This window comes from Lichtheimia ornata, assembly GCF_029851405.1.
Source record: "Lichtheimia ornata isolate CBS 291.66 chromosome Unknown scaffold00001, whole genome shotgun sequence".
Lineage (NCBI taxonomy): Eukaryota > Fungi > Mucoromycota > Mucoromycetes > Mucorales > Lichtheimiaceae > Lichtheimia > Lichtheimia ornata.
The window spans coordinates 160,619-177,934 of record NW_026695321.1 but is presented as its reverse complement, the minus strand read 5'-3'; the positions used below and the strand labels follow the sequence as shown (position 1 = coordinate 177,934).

At 44.0% G+C, this 17,316-nt stretch overlaps 4 protein-coding genes across 4 annotated transcripts; 1 reads left to right on the top strand and 3 right to left on the bottom strand.

The window, feature by feature from the left end:
- Positions 1 to 932: 932 nt before the first annotated feature.
- On the top strand, positions 933 to 2,641 carry O0I10_000066 (uncharacterized protein; the record flags this gene model as incomplete). The annotated part of the gene is made up of 3 exons (XM_058480181.1): positions 933 to 1,064; positions 1,140 to 1,354; positions 1,429 to 2,641. 3 exons carry the CDS (start codon positions 933 to 935, stop codon positions 2,639 to 2,641), a joined length of 1,560 nt encoding a protein of 519 aa, XP_058348704.1.
- Positions 2,642 to 3,255: 614 nt separating this feature from the next.
- On the bottom strand, positions 3,256 to 4,005 carry O0I10_000065 (uncharacterized protein; the record flags this gene model as incomplete). The annotated part of the gene is made up of 1 exon (XM_058480180.1): positions 3,256 to 4,005. One exon carries the CDS (start codon positions 4,003 to 4,005, stop codon positions 3,256 to 3,258), a length of 750 nt encoding a protein of 249 aa, XP_058348703.1.
- Positions 4,006 to 6,035: 2,030 nt separating this feature from the next.
- On the bottom strand, positions 6,036 to 8,882 carry O0I10_000064 (uncharacterized protein; the record flags this gene model as incomplete). Its single annotated transcript, XM_058480179.1, has 11 exons — positions 6,036 to 6,470; positions 6,547 to 6,792; positions 6,853 to 7,065; positions 7,143 to 7,236; positions 7,293 to 7,510; positions 7,566 to 7,607; positions 7,665 to 7,751; positions 7,828 to 8,082; positions 8,139 to 8,192; positions 8,275 to 8,398; positions 8,476 to 8,882. 11 exons carry the CDS (start codon positions 8,880 to 8,882, stop codon positions 6,036 to 6,038), a joined length of 2,175 nt encoding a protein of 724 aa, XP_058348702.1.
- A 1,141-nt stretch (positions 8,883 to 10,023) lies between these two features.
- O0I10_000063 (uncharacterized protein) lies at positions 10,024 to 13,090 on the bottom strand (the record flags this gene model as incomplete). Its single annotated transcript, XM_058480178.1, has 12 exons — positions 10,024 to 10,476; positions 10,554 to 11,012; positions 11,079 to 11,172; positions 11,233 to 11,435; positions 11,498 to 11,554; positions 11,821 to 11,907; positions 11,981 to 12,123; positions 12,187 to 12,298; positions 12,358 to 12,411; positions 12,486 to 12,570; positions 12,630 to 12,668; positions 12,726 to 13,090. The coding sequence occupies 12 exons, from the start codon at positions 13,088 to 13,090 to the stop codon at positions 10,024 to 10,026; spliced, it is 2,151 nt and encodes a 716-aa protein (XP_058348701.1).
- Positions 13,091 to 17,316: the final 4,226 nt, after the last annotated feature.

Sequence of the window (17,316 nt, the reverse complement as noted above, 5' to 3'; positions counted from 1 at the left end):
AGTGAAGAAGTTGTCATATTGAGGTTAACAGGATATGAAAGGAAGAAGACATGCATTTATTGGGGAGCTTCAAATCACCTGGCTTTATATGGATACTGATTTACTACAGCGAACATGTACAATGCATATGATAATGCAGCAAGGGGAGATTGCAGGAAGCGAGATTGCTCTTGATGATCGCTTCTTGTGCCTGATACTGCTTATACTGAAAGTAGATTATCAGGTGAATCATATCCCTGGGACTCCAGGTATTTGCAACGTAGGAGGATTGCCAAGGCCATGGCTGCTAAAGTGGTTGCGCTTTCAAGCTCGGATCGTATACGTGAAGATGCTAAGGCTTTGGGTCGTGATGGAGATGTTGTATCCAGCGACGTCAAAAGCTTGAAAAAGCTCGTTGGAACTTGGCAACGACAACTTTGATTGGAGTCTTTGTCCTTTCCAACATCGCTTTCAACGGCCATTTCATTATGGTTGCATTGCCATAGCAACCTCTTGATGCTATCCCTGCAAGTTTGCTACCTATAAGACAAGTCACCATCGCTGGTAGTTTCATTGGAAGTCCAAGGGTATTGAAGAAATGTTACATAATTTGCAGCCGGCACAGGTTTGAAGCCTTGGATTACATAGCAAGTGTCATCCTATGAAGGGCTGTGCGAGTCATACGAGATGACAAAAGCTAGATACCACATTGTTTTAGAGAACTAGGATACTCATTGCAATAGTGCTTTTATTTTGAAACAATCAATGGCCATCATTGTTCATCATTGTTTGCTCTATGTATCATTTTGGGGATTGAATTCCCGGTCTGAAAAGTAGGAGATCAACACGCGTGCGCGCTTCAACAGGGACGTCGTACATTTTTGACACAGCTTTCTCTTTCTCCTTCTTACAAACACGCGTTTACGCACCTCCAAGTATCCCTCCATTCGTCAATGCAATCCCTTCAAGAGTGCATTTGCAACGTCGTGCAACAAGTAGCTGTTGTGAGAGGAGTTCCTGTCGAAGAGCAGAGCCATATTCAAGCCTTTTGTGCCGAAGAGTATTGCAACGATTCCCAAGCAAAGGTATACATACACACAATGACACAAGTAGTATAGGGAATCTAACACGAAGGGATCTTGTTCCATTGTTTGTCTTAGCATTATGAGTTCCTTGGCCAAGGCGTTCTTTATTATGCTGTGAGTGAAGGTCTTGTACAAGCGTATGGCGAGCACTGCCAAGGTGACATACTTGAACAAATGCGACGGCTGTTGTTTGCCAACCATGGTGCTCTCTTCCACGTTATTGCGCAAAGATATCATCTATCCGGCACCGAGGATATATCACTCAAACGGATTGTGGATCGGCTATTGGGGTAAGTGGGTTGTTATAAGCAGCCACTTAAAAGGGGTGATTGATTGACACAAGCTGCATTTATGATTGTTTCAGGGTGATCGCCCACAGCCAACTTGGACCATGGGGTGTCACGACCATCGTATCAACGGCTCTTCAAGAACAAGGATCTGCATTGTTGAAACAGCTTCCTCGTAAAGTACGCACTTCACTTGGTCTACTTCCACCTACCGATGATGGCGTCTTGACACCCATTGATACAACCAATATTCCAAAGCATCAACGGCCCATCAAAACACCACGACGTCATAGTGCTCAAAAGCAAACAGTGAATGAGGTCTTTGCATTCTTGATTCGGGAAGGCGAATACAATCAGAGTTTTATGGAGCGTGAACTACCAGGCCGCGCCAAAGAGTGGGGATGTCAGATCATATACCGATTGACGAAAGGATCACCTTGGTTTTCCCATTCTCGCTATGCAAGCAACAAGAAAGGTGCACGTAGTTTGGTCGTCCATGATATCCTTCAGTACTATGAAAAGCGACCTGATCACAAAGCAAGTCATCAAGAAGCGATGCCCGAGGAAATAGATCCAACATTGGCTACGACTCCAACGGTGCTTGTCATTGATGAAAGTGAATATTACCATGAACCAACAGCAGTATCCACGCCACCGCCATCGATAGAGTGGTATAATCCGATCCCTGGTGACCCATCATTGTGTGCCATTCACATTCCCGAGAAGAGGCCTACGGATGATATGGATATGGATGAATACGATGCACGTATGATGGAGGTGCTCTTGGATGGCTTTCCAAAAATGACCATGGAACAAAGGCAACAAGAGGAGCAACGACGACGACAGCGACTACAACAACAGCAGCAACAACAACAAGAAAATAAACGCATGCGATCATCACCACCCACCTCCAACGAAATGCGAGTACCTCCTACACCTCCTGTTGTGGCTGCGCAATTGACAGATGATGATGGTCAACCTCGGCCATCGATCGATATCATACGCGACATTGTTGACATCAACCGCATCCATAAGATCCTCAACGATCCAGTGCAAGCTTCAAACCCGAAAACAGGATTCTTATCACTTTTACAACCACTCAAGGATGCTCTGGATTACAAGTTTGATTACGTATCTTCAGGGCCACCTCACAACAAGATATTCATTGGAACCTGCTCTCTGATTTGTGGTGAGCATTCTGTATCATCTGGTGGACAAGGTGCAAAGAAACGTGACGCTGAACAAGCAGCTCTCTTGAACCTTTTGCGAACATTGGCCAATATTGCATGATGATCCTCGATATCACATCTCCCTCTTATTCATTATCACACACCCCCTCTTTTATCCTCTCCTTCTCTGATGTGTATACCCATAGTTCCTTTCGTTCCACCCTCTATGAAAAGTTATATAAATGTAACAAAGTGAAATTTTTTTGATAAAACAATCATCTGGCTCGTGCGGGGTATCCTTGTGAAACGTGACAGCCAACTCAGTAATTGCTCATGGTAGTTAGATTTGGATATGAAAGGAAAAGATCAACATGGTTTTATACAAGGAAATAAGAAATCAAAACTAAACTAGACTAGACATATAGATTGGTTGGCATGAATGTTGTATACTAATTTGCATGGCTTGAGTAATCCCAATAGGTGGGTGTGTAGGTGGAATGGCTGATTGATTGCTTGATTAAAGTCACGAGGAGGAAGAATGAAATATACAATGCGGTAAATAATGGGTTGAGGCGGGAGGAGATAAAACATAAAGATAGCAAAATCAAAATGGGTGTGCTGGAATGTGTGTGTGAATGTGAGTGTGAGAAGGACGTTGGGATATGGCAGCGGCATCTCGCACGCATAAATGGAATTGAGGATGGGGTCACATGGCTGTTTTGGTTCAAGATGGATTTAGCCCCAGTGAAGAGGTGTGGCGGTAGAGGGAGATGTGGGCGTTGCGAGGGCGGCACTTGTTTGTTGTAACATGATCAATTGTTGCCATTGTTCAGGTGAAAGACCCAAAAGCATGGAAGCAGCTGCTGCTTGTTGCTCTTGTTGTTGTCGTTGCTTGGCAAGCAACACGTTCCGAAAACCATCTCCAGGTTGTTGCATCCATACCAGATCATCCTCCATATCAGCTGCAATCACCACTGCAGCAGGACCACTATCAAGTCTCGCCCGTTTGTTGCTTAAGCTGCTGAAATTATCATTGTCGTTGATTGTGTTGTTGTTGTTGTGAAGCATAGCAGGTGCAATAGTTGTTGGGCTAGACCTGCCACTACCAATCATGTTTCGATCGTTTCTAAAGCTGGTTGTGGAAGGACTAGTGCTGCTGGTGCTGAAACTAATGCTGTTTGACCTGCTTCCAATGGTAATGCTTGGGCTAGTGCCAGTGGTTGATGTGCCTTGAATGCTTCCACTTCTATTTCTCTTCTTGATGACATCGGTCTTAAGACTCAAGGGACGCACGACACCATGAAGCTTAAGGAAAAGACCACAAGCATTGCAAAGTGGTTGGCCTGCAGGGTTGCGTCGCCATAAAGGAGTTGTTGATGTGGCACAGTTGGAGCAAACGGTCTTGGGTTCCTTCTCTGGTTTCAAATACATTGTTGGTTCGTGAGGGATGGTGATACTGGAAGACTTGTTGGATTGAGAGAGCATGCAAAGATGAAGAAGAAGAAGGACGATGATGCCTGAGAAAGAAAAAATATAAATGGGCGGGTTAATAAAGCGGAGAAGAGGAAGCGGCGGGTAATGGTGGGTCTCTCTGGATGGGGGAATAACCAAAAGAGGTGCGGTATATTCGTTCAATGCAGTTGTAGCACCCATCCCAATCACCCTTTGTGTTTCTTGGCTTCATATCAATCATGCGTTACCCCAGGTTTTATTATCAGTCTCTCATATCATTACAAAGCTACCTAACGTACCTTTTAACACTGCTCCATTCGCACCATTGCTCATTTCGCTCTTGTCGAGATCGCCAAGATTAGTCCTTTGCTGAGTTGTGAATACTGCGACACACGCTAGATCATGGTCGATCATGGTCGATAACAAAGATAGAACCAATGACACTACTTGATATGTCAAAATCAATGTATCAATAGCATCATTCCTCTCCCCCCACAATTAAAATGTCATTGTCTTTCAGTCACCGTTTGATTGGTGCATTGATGTCGCTAAAACAATTTCCTTTGCATGGATGGCCAGACTCAAGAAGTGTGCGTGTGTGTGTTGTTGTGTTTCAATATCTACTTTGATACCATTACTTGATAAAAGATAAGATCTTACCCCACACTTTTTCACACCTGAGCGCAGCGGTATTTCTCTCCTTGCTTTTGGCATGCACGAGGTATTTGCAATAAGCGGGGCTTCATCATGTTTAACACCTTGTCTCAAATGAGTGTGTGAGAATGGTCCAAACATCCACAAGTCGATCCCTAATGGAATGTTGGTAACAGTAACAGGACCATGTGGGCAGTGTTTGATGTGCCGTGTGAACCAATTCCCATACACAAAGAAGTCTGTGATTGTCGGATCAATGAAAGCTGCGGCGCGCATTCATCATTGCCACCTATACTCCTTGGTATTCAGATACTCCGACACTTCTTGCAAGAGAGAGATATAGTGTTTCCCACTTTTATCTCTATATCAACCAAGGGATCATCATTTCCCCACATTTTCCCGCTTGAGCACGAACCATAAATGTCAATCTTGTGTGAGGACACCTTCCACGAATCGCAATAACAAGTAGTGTTTCGAGAGCCCGGCATGTATCCCATAAGAGACTTTGATTCCGATCTCTCGATATTTGTGTTACCTTCCCCCACCTCTTCCCTTCTCCCTTTAGAGCTCATTGAAAATAAATGCGCCGATTCTGATTGGATACCACACATTCTTTTTTGTTTTTTATAGTTTACAGAGTGGAGCTTGACAGAGTGAAAAGGTGGCTTTTCGTTGCGGACGTCATCCAAATAGGGTTATGTGCTCCCGATGGCACGGTCCATTCTTTATCCCTCCTCAGCAAGCCCCAAGGGTCTTGCCAAAAGAGATCCTTGCTTGTGTCGATAGCCCCATCTTGTGTATACCCTTACAACATCTTGGCATGGTCATCATTTCCGGTAGCTCGGAGAAGGGTTTAACATGCACCATCATCACCAGGCATTGTCATGGACATGTTGACGTTGGCTTAGAGCCCAAGTAAACGAAGCAATAGTCATTGTAGACAACGCATTTTCATGCTTGTTTATGTTTGTATCAAATCGCCAATCAGCAATTGCGATTGCTGAAAACAAAACAAATGAGCATGAAAGCTTGAATAAAGCGTGCATAGATGTCATCTCACACCATGGTTTTGGAAGAGCAAAAAGCAGCACTATCTTCACACATGGTAAGGTCCACCAGGTCCTCGTGACCAAAAGAAAACCTTCTCTCCTTGCCATCGAGGCACAAGCCTACGTTAATCTTAGTTGTCATGCATTGCAGAGTTGCACAAGAGCACGATTAATGAGCCAGCTGATGCACCAAATCAAATCCGACAGTAGCCGATGAGCCGTTACAATGCACTAAAGCAAAAGCAACATTCAACGTATCCCACACTTGCTTGCATATAGTAATAACTAATACGATTCTACTACTACTTTATTCAATAAGAGGTATGGGTCTTTGCTTTGTCTACATATCATTACTGAAATTTACAACGAGAAGGTGGCGGTTTGACGAATATCACGGCTGCTTGCACCAATGTAGAGCTTATACTCGCCCGATGGCACAGTCCACTCTTGATCCCAAATGCTCAACTCGGTCTTACCAAAAGTGAATGAGACCTTGCTCTTTTTGCCCTTCTTGATAAACACCTTTTCGAATCCACGTAGGAGCTTGGGGGGTTCACCAGCCGATTCAGGAAAGCCAATGTATGCTTGCACCACCTCTGCACCATCCACATCACCAACGTTGTCCACTGTAATGGTAGCCTTGACCAATGCATCCTCCTTCTTGGTAGTCTTGACCTTGAGATCGGTGTACTTGAACGAGGTGTATGACAAACCATAGCCAAATTCGTAAAGTGGCTCAATGTTGTTGGCATCGAAATGCTTGTAGCCGACTTCGAGCTTTTCAGTGTAATCGATCTATAACAAATAGCGTAAAGAGAGGGGTGTTGGTAAGCTTGAAGATGTCACGTGATGCATCCACGGGTATACATACATCGGCTTCCTTTGATATCTTGACGTTGTAATCTTCTTCCTTCTTCGCAATGGTGTATGGGAGTCTTCCACTGGGATTCACCTTACCGAAGAGCACATCAGCAAGGGAGTTGCCACTTTCTTGACCAGGAAGACCAGGCCAGACGACAGCTTTGATATTGGGATGATCGATCCATGGCATAAGCACAGGTCCAACAGCATGGATAACAACGACAGTGTTCTTGTTGGCATCAGCCACTGCTTTGATCTACAAGATACCACGTGAGAAACAACAACGTGGTAGCACATTTAATATAGGTCTACGAACCAGCTCATCACCATTGTGCCACAAAGAGAGGTTGTTGCGATCACCAGCGTTGCCGTCAACTACAGCAATTTCCTCACCAGAATCCGAGTTTGAGAATACAATGGCGACATCGGCGTCACTTGCGACATTGGCAGCCTTGACAAGATCCCAGTCATCGTAGGTGTATGTAATGTCGATGGAGTCGCCTGCTTGCTTCTCAATGCCTTGCTTGGGCTATGTATGTAGTGGTGGAGAATGACAATGAGGAAGAGCCACAACACAAAAGGAGCTACAATGCAGCAACAACATACCGTGACAAGATAAGGGAAATCAGCTGTACCAGAACCCCAGCCCATTGCCAATGTACCATTATCACAGCCTTGGTATTCGCACGTATTGAGGCCGCTATAGCACAAAGTAAGTATATGTATGACCACGTGTTGATTCATTGTTGTACTTACTCTGGGCTTGGTCCTGCATCACTGCCGATAAGAGCGATCTTGGAAAGCTTTTCTTCACTCAAAGGCAAGATGTTGTCATCATTTTCAAGCAGCACAACAGCAGCAGCACCCAATTCACGAACAATCTTGGCATGATCATCCGACACAACCACCGTTGAAGCCTCTTCTCGATTGAAGCTGCGGAGCGTAGTTTCCGGGAAATCCTTATCTTGTCCCATCTATTGTAAAAGTCAATAAACCTTGCATCGATTAGAATAGGAATATGAAACATACCTTGTACCATGCTGCAGCAATACGTGTAGCCATATTGGTTACCTATATAAAGATACATGAGCTTATTTGCAAACATAGAATTAGTTGATTGCTACTTGCCCTGTCTTCGCTGACTTTGCCATCCTTGACGGCTTGTGTCAAGTTTGCTCCCCAATACGAGGTGTGAGATCCTGCCTCAATGTCACCCTGCAAAAATAAAAGGTGCACAATGGTTAGCTTATGATGATGATATACTCATTAAACAAGGAGAAATAATACTTGCCGGCATCGCGATATCAACACCTGCCTTGGCAGATTGCACGGTCTCCATGTGAGCAAACCAATCAGTTTGGACTGCACCTTGGAATCCCAACTCGCCTTTGAGGATGGTTTCGATTGTGTATTCATTCTCACAAGCATACGTATGATTGATGCGATTGTATGAGCACATCACCGAGCCTACATCTTCTTCCACAACGCGAGCATAAGGCCAAAGGTAAACTTCACGCAGAGTTCGATCATCGATATTGGACGAGGACTATGTTAAATTAATGGTTAAGCATTTGATGCAATGAATCAATGATTGCTATTTACCGTTGTTCGATTAAGCTCTTGGTTGTTCAAGAGGAAATGCTTGGCAGTTGCAATCTAAAGGAAAAGGTATCAACGTTATCATCATGGATCATATTGCGGCATTGGTCAAAGACAAAAAGTGAACGTCATTGCTTACCACACCCTCGCTTTGGATACCCTTCACTGTCAATGCACCAGCAACACCTTGCAAGTAAGGATCTTCACCAAATGCTTCCCAGCCTCGACCAGCATATGGACCACGGTAGATGTCAAGGCAAGGTCTAAATCCCAAAGAAAAAGGTACGCATCCTATTAGTAAATTGACAAGCATTACGACATGCATGTATACCATACATACCCAAGCAGAAAATTGACACCCTTGCCATAGGACTCCTTTCCAAGGTATTGAGCTCGCTTGAGAATGAGATCTCGATCAAAGGTGGAAGCCGTTGTGATACCAGCAGGACCAGCAGTGACATTGTCAGCTAATCGAATACCCAAGGGTCCATCTTGAAGACAAAGAGAAGGGAAATCGGTTGAATTGCTAGTATGGGTATTGCCTACACAGTTCGATTCGCCAAAGCCAACGCCCGTTGCCATGCCAACCTTGTCCTCGAGCGACATTTTGCTTACAAGTGCCTCCGCCTTGCTGTATGCTTCATCCCAGGACAACAACTTTTTGTGATCCGCATGGCCTTGTGGTGCAGCATTGGTTAATCCTGCCAATAGTGTGATCAAAGCGACTTTTCCAAGTGAAAAATACATATTGGAATATCAAATTGCTGTATACAATGTCAATGGCAATCATGATCGCCTTTGCTTTTATATATGTTTTGCCGCGCTAATTCTTCTTCCCCATTCTCCCCGCCTTCAACTTATCGTCGGATCATCTTTGGCGGTTTAAGTTTTGTGCGTGAGAAGCTACCATCGTAAGAGACAAATGGTGGAGGTTTCCAGCTTCTTTCCATAGCCCGCCTTGGGATCAGTTTGCTGTCATTTTTCGGTCAGCAAGCGATTGGCTGATGTACAATGGGAAAATGCTGAAATCGTTACAATTTAACTCGATATGTCACATTCGTGTCACCATGCCCTCCACATTTCCAGAGACTTGTGGGGTGGCCTGGGAAGATTGTGGATATAGAGACACAATACATCATACGTCCGCGTTTCCGGAACCCAATCGATTTGACTCATCTTATCATTACAAACTTGATTTGGTAATGCACATACTACACGGCCTTCTATGAAGCATGCTCATACATGATACAATAGGCTATGATCAAATCAAATGGTCTCCAAAGGCTGAATGCCATTGTAGGCGTAAGTGAACCCTGTCTCAATTATGTTGGCAGCTACCCCAATCTGACACCAGGTAGCTTGATTAGGTAAAGCTTGAATACATGCCCGATCAGGCCATTTGTTTCAAATGTTGGCATGTTCCTTGATTTTGACTACATGGGCTGTATCAACATTGCCCATCAATGACAAATCACTACATGAAGTCGATTACTAATGGATACGACGTTTGCTGCTGGTATCATTGCAAAAAGCTACCCACCCATTACATTTCGCCGATTTTTCCCACCATGGAGTTAAGCTGTGGGAAGACTGGAAAAGATTGGGAGCGAATGTTGTGATGTACATAGTGAGTATAGCGTACCACTGCCGTCCATTATTACTAATATGTCTACTTTTCTTAGTCATAGAAAGCCATTGTCATCAACGAATGCCGTCATTAGAAAGTACATCATTTATCAGAATTGCGCCTTTAAATATCACCGTCAAGGTCAAACGGCCATAGCAAATGGCTGAATTTATTTATAGGAGGTGTGTAATCAAGGAAAAGGCTTGTTTTCAAGATGATGTGAACCAGTCAGCTAATAAGTATCTTTGCCTCGATGCTTGTTTACAAGGTAAAGGTGCCAGTTTGACGAATGTCACGGCTGCTTGCACCAACATAAACAGTGAAGTCACCTGATGCCACATTCCACTGCTGGGATTCGGGATCAAAGGTGCTCAAATCCATCTCTGTGAATTCAAAGGTAACCTTGGCCTTCTTGCCCTTCTTGAGGAACACCTTTTCAAATCCACGTAGGAGCTTGGGTGGCTCACCAGCCGATTCAGGGAAACCAATGTAGGCTTGAGGAATCTCAGCACCATCACGATCACCTTCGTTGGATACGGTAACAGTGGCGGTAGCCAATACACCACCCTTCTTGGCCTTCTTGTGTGCGTTGATCTTGAGTTGGCTGTATTCGAATTTGCTATAAGACAAGCCGTGGCCGAATGCAAACAAGGGCTCAATGTCATTGGCATCAAAATGTTTGTAGCCAACCTCGAGTTTCTCGGTGTATTCAATCTATCACACACACACCATGTTAGCACCCATTATATGATCCTCATCCCATAAAGAAAAGGTATGCAACCAAAGCTTACGTCAAAGTTGGGGTCAATGTGAGCAGCGTAGTCTTCCTCCTTTTCGGCAATAGTAAAAGGCAATCGTCCAGAAGGATTCACATCACCAAAGAGTACATCAGCAAGGGAGTTGCCACTTTCTTGACCAGGAAGACCAGGCCAGACGACAGCCTTGATATTGGGATGATCGATCCAAGGCATAAGTACAGGTCCAACAGCATGAATTACGACCACAGTGTTCTCGTTGGCATCAGCAACAGCTTGAATGAGGTTATCACCATTGTGCCATAACGTGAGATTCTTGCGATCACCAACATTGCCATCAACTTCAAGGTATTCTTCACCAGAGGCAGCGTTCGAAAAGACAATAGCAACATCAGCGTCCTTGCTAATGTCCTTGGCCTTCTCAAGATCCCAGTCATCATAAGTGTGCACAATATCGACATCATCACCAGCACGAGATTTGATACCATCATATGGCTAATAAGACAATGGTACAAATTAATGTGAGCTAACAATGAAAGCATGCTCTTTGTATACACATACGGTGATCAAATAAGGGAAGTCCGCTGTGCCTGAACCCCATCCCATTGCCAATGTACCAGCTCCGCATGCTTGATCGCTGCAGTTATTTAGACCCCTACAATAACAATGAAGAAGGTAAGCATCCCAAAAAGTCATGTTGCATAAGTAGACTTACATAGGGATGGGACCGGCATCACTACCAACAATGGCAATCTTTTTCAAGTCATCCGAAAGGGGAAGAGCGCCATCATTGGTGAGGAGTACAGCAGCGGCAGCTCCCATTTCACGGACAATCTTTGCATGCTGCTTGTCAGCATCAACAAGGACTTCAGGTGCAGAATCACGGTCGAATGCACGAATGGTAGTCTCAGGGAAATCCTAAGGACGCAAAAGATTGTTATGGATACGTTCCTCCTTATCTTGTGTATGATGATAAATACCTTGTCTTGACCCATCTTGTACCATGCAGCCGTAATTCGAGTAGCCATGTCAGTGACCTGAATAATAAATCTCATGTTAAAATCGTTGCATCATGAGAATGGGTAAAAAGGGATTGCTAAGTGAAGCTGCTTGGGCATATGATGTGAAGGCATTTTCGCAAGTGAAGGTGAACAATCCAATGATACAATGAGCATCAATCAATGAGCTCTTAGTGTCTTGGTGCATTATTGCATTCGTCCACCTTTGAGTTTGCGATCATGAATAGCACACAAGAGGCTCAAACTTTGCATCAAATCCTTTCCCTGCATTGAGTAATACTTACACGGTCTTCTGGTACATCACCATCATTCACATATTTTGTCAAATTGGGACCCCACCATGAGTAGCCGTCGCCCATTACAATGTCACCCTATGAAAGTATCATTTGATGTGAGCATAATGTATGCAAGTAGTAAGCGCAACGACAAAGAAAATAAACGAACCGGCATTGTCATATCCAATCCTGCCAATGCTGAAGGGATACCAGACATTTGAGCACCCCAATCAGTCATGACAAGGCCTCGGAATCCGAGCTGTTGCTTGAGAACGGTGTTCATGGTGTATTCATCTTCACAAGCCCATGTTCCTAAAAGGCAACCATTACTTATTAGCGAACATTGATGACTTGTTAATAGGTCGTAAATCTTACCATCGATCTGATTATAGCTGCACATGACACCACCAATACCCGCTTCCACCATTCTTGCATAAGGCCAAACGTAAATTTCGTGAAGCGTTCTATCATCAACATTGGAGCTTGACTTGAAAGGTGCAAAGCAAGACATGAGTAAAGTAGATAGCGGTAGCTGATAATACTTACGTTCTTTCGATTCGTTTCCTGGTTGTTAAGGACAAAGTGCTTGGCGACAGCAATCTGATTTGCAAAGAAAAAAAGCAATTCGTTATGTTTTTGCCACTTCATGGTAATTCTCAATGTCAGGCACATACCACGTTCTGATCTTGAATGCCCTTGACGGTTTCAGAACCAGCTACACCTTGTAGGTATGGATCTTCACCAAATCCTTCCCATCCACTATACAACACCAAGGTAAGCATAAGCGTTATGGTTGCATTATCCGATAAATCACTTACCGACCACCAGCTGGAGCTCTCATAATGTCGACGCATGGTCTTTGGAAAAGGAGAATAAGTCATTCATGCATGGCATTCATTGTTTGCATTACTTACCCAAGGGCCATATGGGCACCCTTGAGATAAAATTCACGACCCATATAGCTACCACGCTTGTAGAGGAGTTCACGATCGAATGTAGCAGCTGCGGTGATTCCAGATAAGCCAGCAGTAACGTTGTCGGCGAAACGTACACCAAGAGGACCATCTTCAAGACAAAGTGAAGGAAACGCAGGGTCTTCTACAGCCTTTGTATTGCCAACGCAAAGAGTTTTTTCCCAACCTTCACCTGTGACTAGTCCTACTCTATCTTCAAGCGTCATTTTGGCAACCAATGCTTCGGCTTTGGCGTAAGCTTCATCCCATGTGAGTAGATTGGATGATCTCGGGGCTGCCAGAGCCATCGACGCCAGGATCGACATAGAAATTGCTGCAAGAGAAGGTACACGCATGGTTTAATTTGCTGTATCCAAAGATTTACAGCGTTGCTATTTGAAAATACCCAAACACTTTTATACTTTGGCGTTGTGTTTTTGTGCATGCGAATAAAGCGGAAAGATGTTGATTACATACGCATATACACACCATGGTTCCACAAGCATTAACGTGCCACAAGCAATTTCCCACTGAACACTCTCGCCACCTTACAAATGTCATTCCTGTAAGCCTATGTCTACATCCCATAACGGTATATGGATACCAGAAGCTGCTAGTTGGCTTCAATGTTGTTGTATCATACGCGATTACCTTTGAAATAGAGCAGCATCTTTCATGCCTAAACCATTCACATACACCATATGCGTGTCGCTTACACGCACATAAAGAGACTTCAGGGTCTAGCTCACCCTTATTGCTGACGGCGTTTCTTTACTATTTTGTGTCTGTAGCCAGGGAAACCTTCTTTCCCATTCTCGTACAGGTATTACCCATTTTGTACACGCTGCGATCGCATCAACCCTGTGACACATGTTTTCCCCACAAATCGAATTCGCTCGGTTACCTACCCGCGCTCTCCTTTACCAGGAATTATCGAATGTCGTTATCCTCATCCCGAACCCTCCCAGCAACCAATCCTTGTGGTTCGTTTACCATAGCAACAGTGGGAAACATCCCAAGCCCATAATCTTCACGGCATAAATATGTGCAACACCGGCAATACAGGAAAAGCTATCCTTCGGAGAATTATCATCCTTCGCATAAGAATAATCTTCCTTTTAGCCAGGATGATGTTGCTGCAATTAAGAACGACAGAGTGACAACGGAGGAAATGCATATGCTCCATATGCACCATAGCCTTCAACCAGCAGCCACAAACTACAATCTGCAGCTAGCTTAATAAGAGTATCGAATGTAAATACCTCCTTACATAACCATACACAGTGATGTACAACAATGGCTCGTGATCATTTCCCTTCCCACTATTTAACCGATTACATCGTTATTCTTGTCATTAAAGTACACAATTGATCATAATAAAAGTGGATAGGATTCATCTCATTGAGTTTTTCAGCATGTTCACGCTCTCCTCGCTTGGGTATACTGTTTCCAATCCATGTAATTGCAGCTAGCCAACACATAGGCAAGGTCCATGATTGCACCAAACCACAAATTCCCATCACAATCATTCGTTGGAGTTGTTTATTTCCTTCCCCAAGGCGGGTAAGCAGATTAACCAAGTTTGGGTTGTTAGAAAGAAAAGAATGACTTGCGTGGATTGTACCAGGGAAGAACAACAATACCTGTACCACTGTCTCCGACCACCAAAAGCATGGCTGCGGGAAAGGCGGGTATAGCATGACAGCATTCCACCACCAATAGGATCCCTTCAAGTCCTACCTTCAAGCTATGTTATACAAAAACGCCCCTCTGCATCTTTGGCTCTGTAGGATCTAGCTAGTTGGCAATGAACAAAGACCACTTTTCATATAGCATCACACTTACAGCATAGGGAAAGCATAAAGGTATCTGTTTCTACAGATTTTCAAAGTTGACCAACGTGCTCGACAACACCTTCTGACCAAGTTTTATGTTTGAGATGGGGAGGGCTGACCCTATTTGTGTATGTTCTCGTCCATACATTTGGACGTTGCCATTCAAAATCTTTCATAATGAAGCGTGGTGTGTTTATGAGAACAACATTGATCAGCATCACTAGGAGCACCTTGTGTGAAAGTTTGAGGTTCGAGAGGGGCAATCTTAATATGAATGTACAGTGTTCATGCATTTATACAAGAGGTGTCCAACAGCTCAGCCTACTTAAATTTCCACTTCTTCCACTCCCGCTTGTATTTGCCCTTCCTCCCATTCTCAACTGTTGCCCCATTCAAGCACAATTACCACCTGCGAACGATTGTCCTGTTTCAACCCATCATGTCAATCCTACAATTGTCTTGATCCGATTGCCTTTGACTTAATGGCAAGTGCATGTCGTGTACACAGCCTTCTAGTCACTCTGCTGCTACAACACGCGCCTTCCTTGATGCTATACACACTGTCTTGCACATTCCTTTGCCACAACTCATCGTAGCAGCAGCTGCCATTAGCAAGGTCTTTACTGCATTGTGTCAAACAGCATTCGCAACCCTGTCATTCTACTACAACACAAGCTCTCTTGCACACCTCTGCCACGACCAAACGTAACAGCAGATAGCCAGTGTATAGAAGCAACTCTATTTACGTACAACAACCTGCTTTGATACATACGGATACCAATGGATGATCCATATCAGCTATCAAGTACACCACAACACAAACAACTCTTCACCTAGTTGAGCAGCGATGATCATGAAAAAGAGAGAGATCAACAGCTGGATGGAGAAGGAAGCATGCAGCGATCACATGGCCCTTTTCAACCGACAATTGGATTTGCAATGGTTATGGATGGAGGGATACAATCAAGTGCAGTGATGGTGAATCATGGGATGTTGCTTTGGTTACTTGACGCGTCGCCAGCAGGACTGATGAATCTTATCACGTGGATACGGCGAAGGATGATGATGGATTGGATGGAATTGACAAAGGGCTTATGGTGTTGTACAGCCATGGATGGATGATATTGGAGTACTCGATTCAATGCATGCAGCAGCTATTTTGCAATCATGGAGGAAGAATGATTATGATGGCAGCAACCAAGAATGCAATGACAACATTATCCCTGTCGCCTCGATGTGATTCATCCGTATCTTATTCAATTTGCAAGACTGTTCCTTCACCAGATTTACTTGATAGACACCCACACTACTATAGGCTATTCTTCAACTTTGTGATTGAATGAAAATTGGATTGAGCATACTATTTGGGGTACCATGCTATCAGCTCGTATGGGCAAGATGTGGATCACTTGGTTGGTTTCTGGTTCGAAAGAGGGAATAGAAATAGAAGGTTGGAAGGCGAGGTTGGATCATTTACATTGCCGTATCGCGATGCTTTTGTTCTTTTGCCACAACATTTTATGACTTCACTAAAGCTTTCTAGTTCACATGCTGATAGTAAACACTAATGCTTATATTGCAAAGATAACTGATCTGAGAGTGATGATGCCCAACATTTGCTTGTTACCGGGCATGGTGTTCATTGTGAGCTTAATGCTTTATATCCAAGGAAGAATGAACTGCTATACAATATGCCACAAGCACATGAACAAGCCATGCTTATCTATGACAGCTTTCAGCTAACGCTACCGCATGCATCCTTATCTAAGAGCGAATCATTCTATACAACGAGCTATCACAGGCGGACCTTACTATGGGAAGGCAGGGGAAGGATCAATCATGCATTTCTTCACCAATAAGATTGACCCTTCGAGTCTGGCTCAGTTACACAAACACGTCCCTGTGCGTCGTTTGCTCTCTCAGGTTCTGGCTACTTTACATTAAACAAAGACCACTTCTCATATAGCATCACCCTTACAGCATATGTAAAACATAAAGGTGCCAGTATCTCCAAACTTTACAATCAAACGTGGGCTCTTTAATAGATCAACGTGCTCGTCGGGGTCAGAGGAATCTTGTGTCAAAGTATGAAGTTGATCGTGGGCAATCCCAGATTTCGCAATGTCGCCACCAGCCAAACTGGATCCAGGGGTCAACCTCTTCGACGACGACGACCAAAAAATATTTTTTGGGCTGTTTGCGACATTGAACGCGAAACTTTCACACAAGGTGCTGTTGGCCAAGCTGAGCCCATTGCTCTATTAAAAACCGCACGTTTCATTGTAAAGTTTGGAGATACAGGCGTCTTTATGTTTTCACTATGCTGTAAGCGTGATGCTATATGAAGAGTGGTCTTTGTTCATTGTCAAGTAGCTGGACCCTGGCAGAGCAAAAGACGCAGAGGGACCTCTTTGTGTAACTCAGCTACTTTGCATGACTAGAAAGATGGAAGGATGATACTGTATACTATTGACAATATCCCATACATTGCGAGCTAACAGCCATTTCCTCACAATCAGCAATGTTGCCCATTCTATGACAGTGGAACGATGCTCCTGCTTCAGACATTCATGTCCATGATTGGATTATGTTGATCCGAGTTGATTTGGCTGAGCTACGCTCATACAAGGTTACTTCAGTTGAGCAACATAGAGCATGGTTAGATGTGTGGATTGATGTAATCCCTCTTTGGCTGTATCTCGGTCAAATCAACTCGG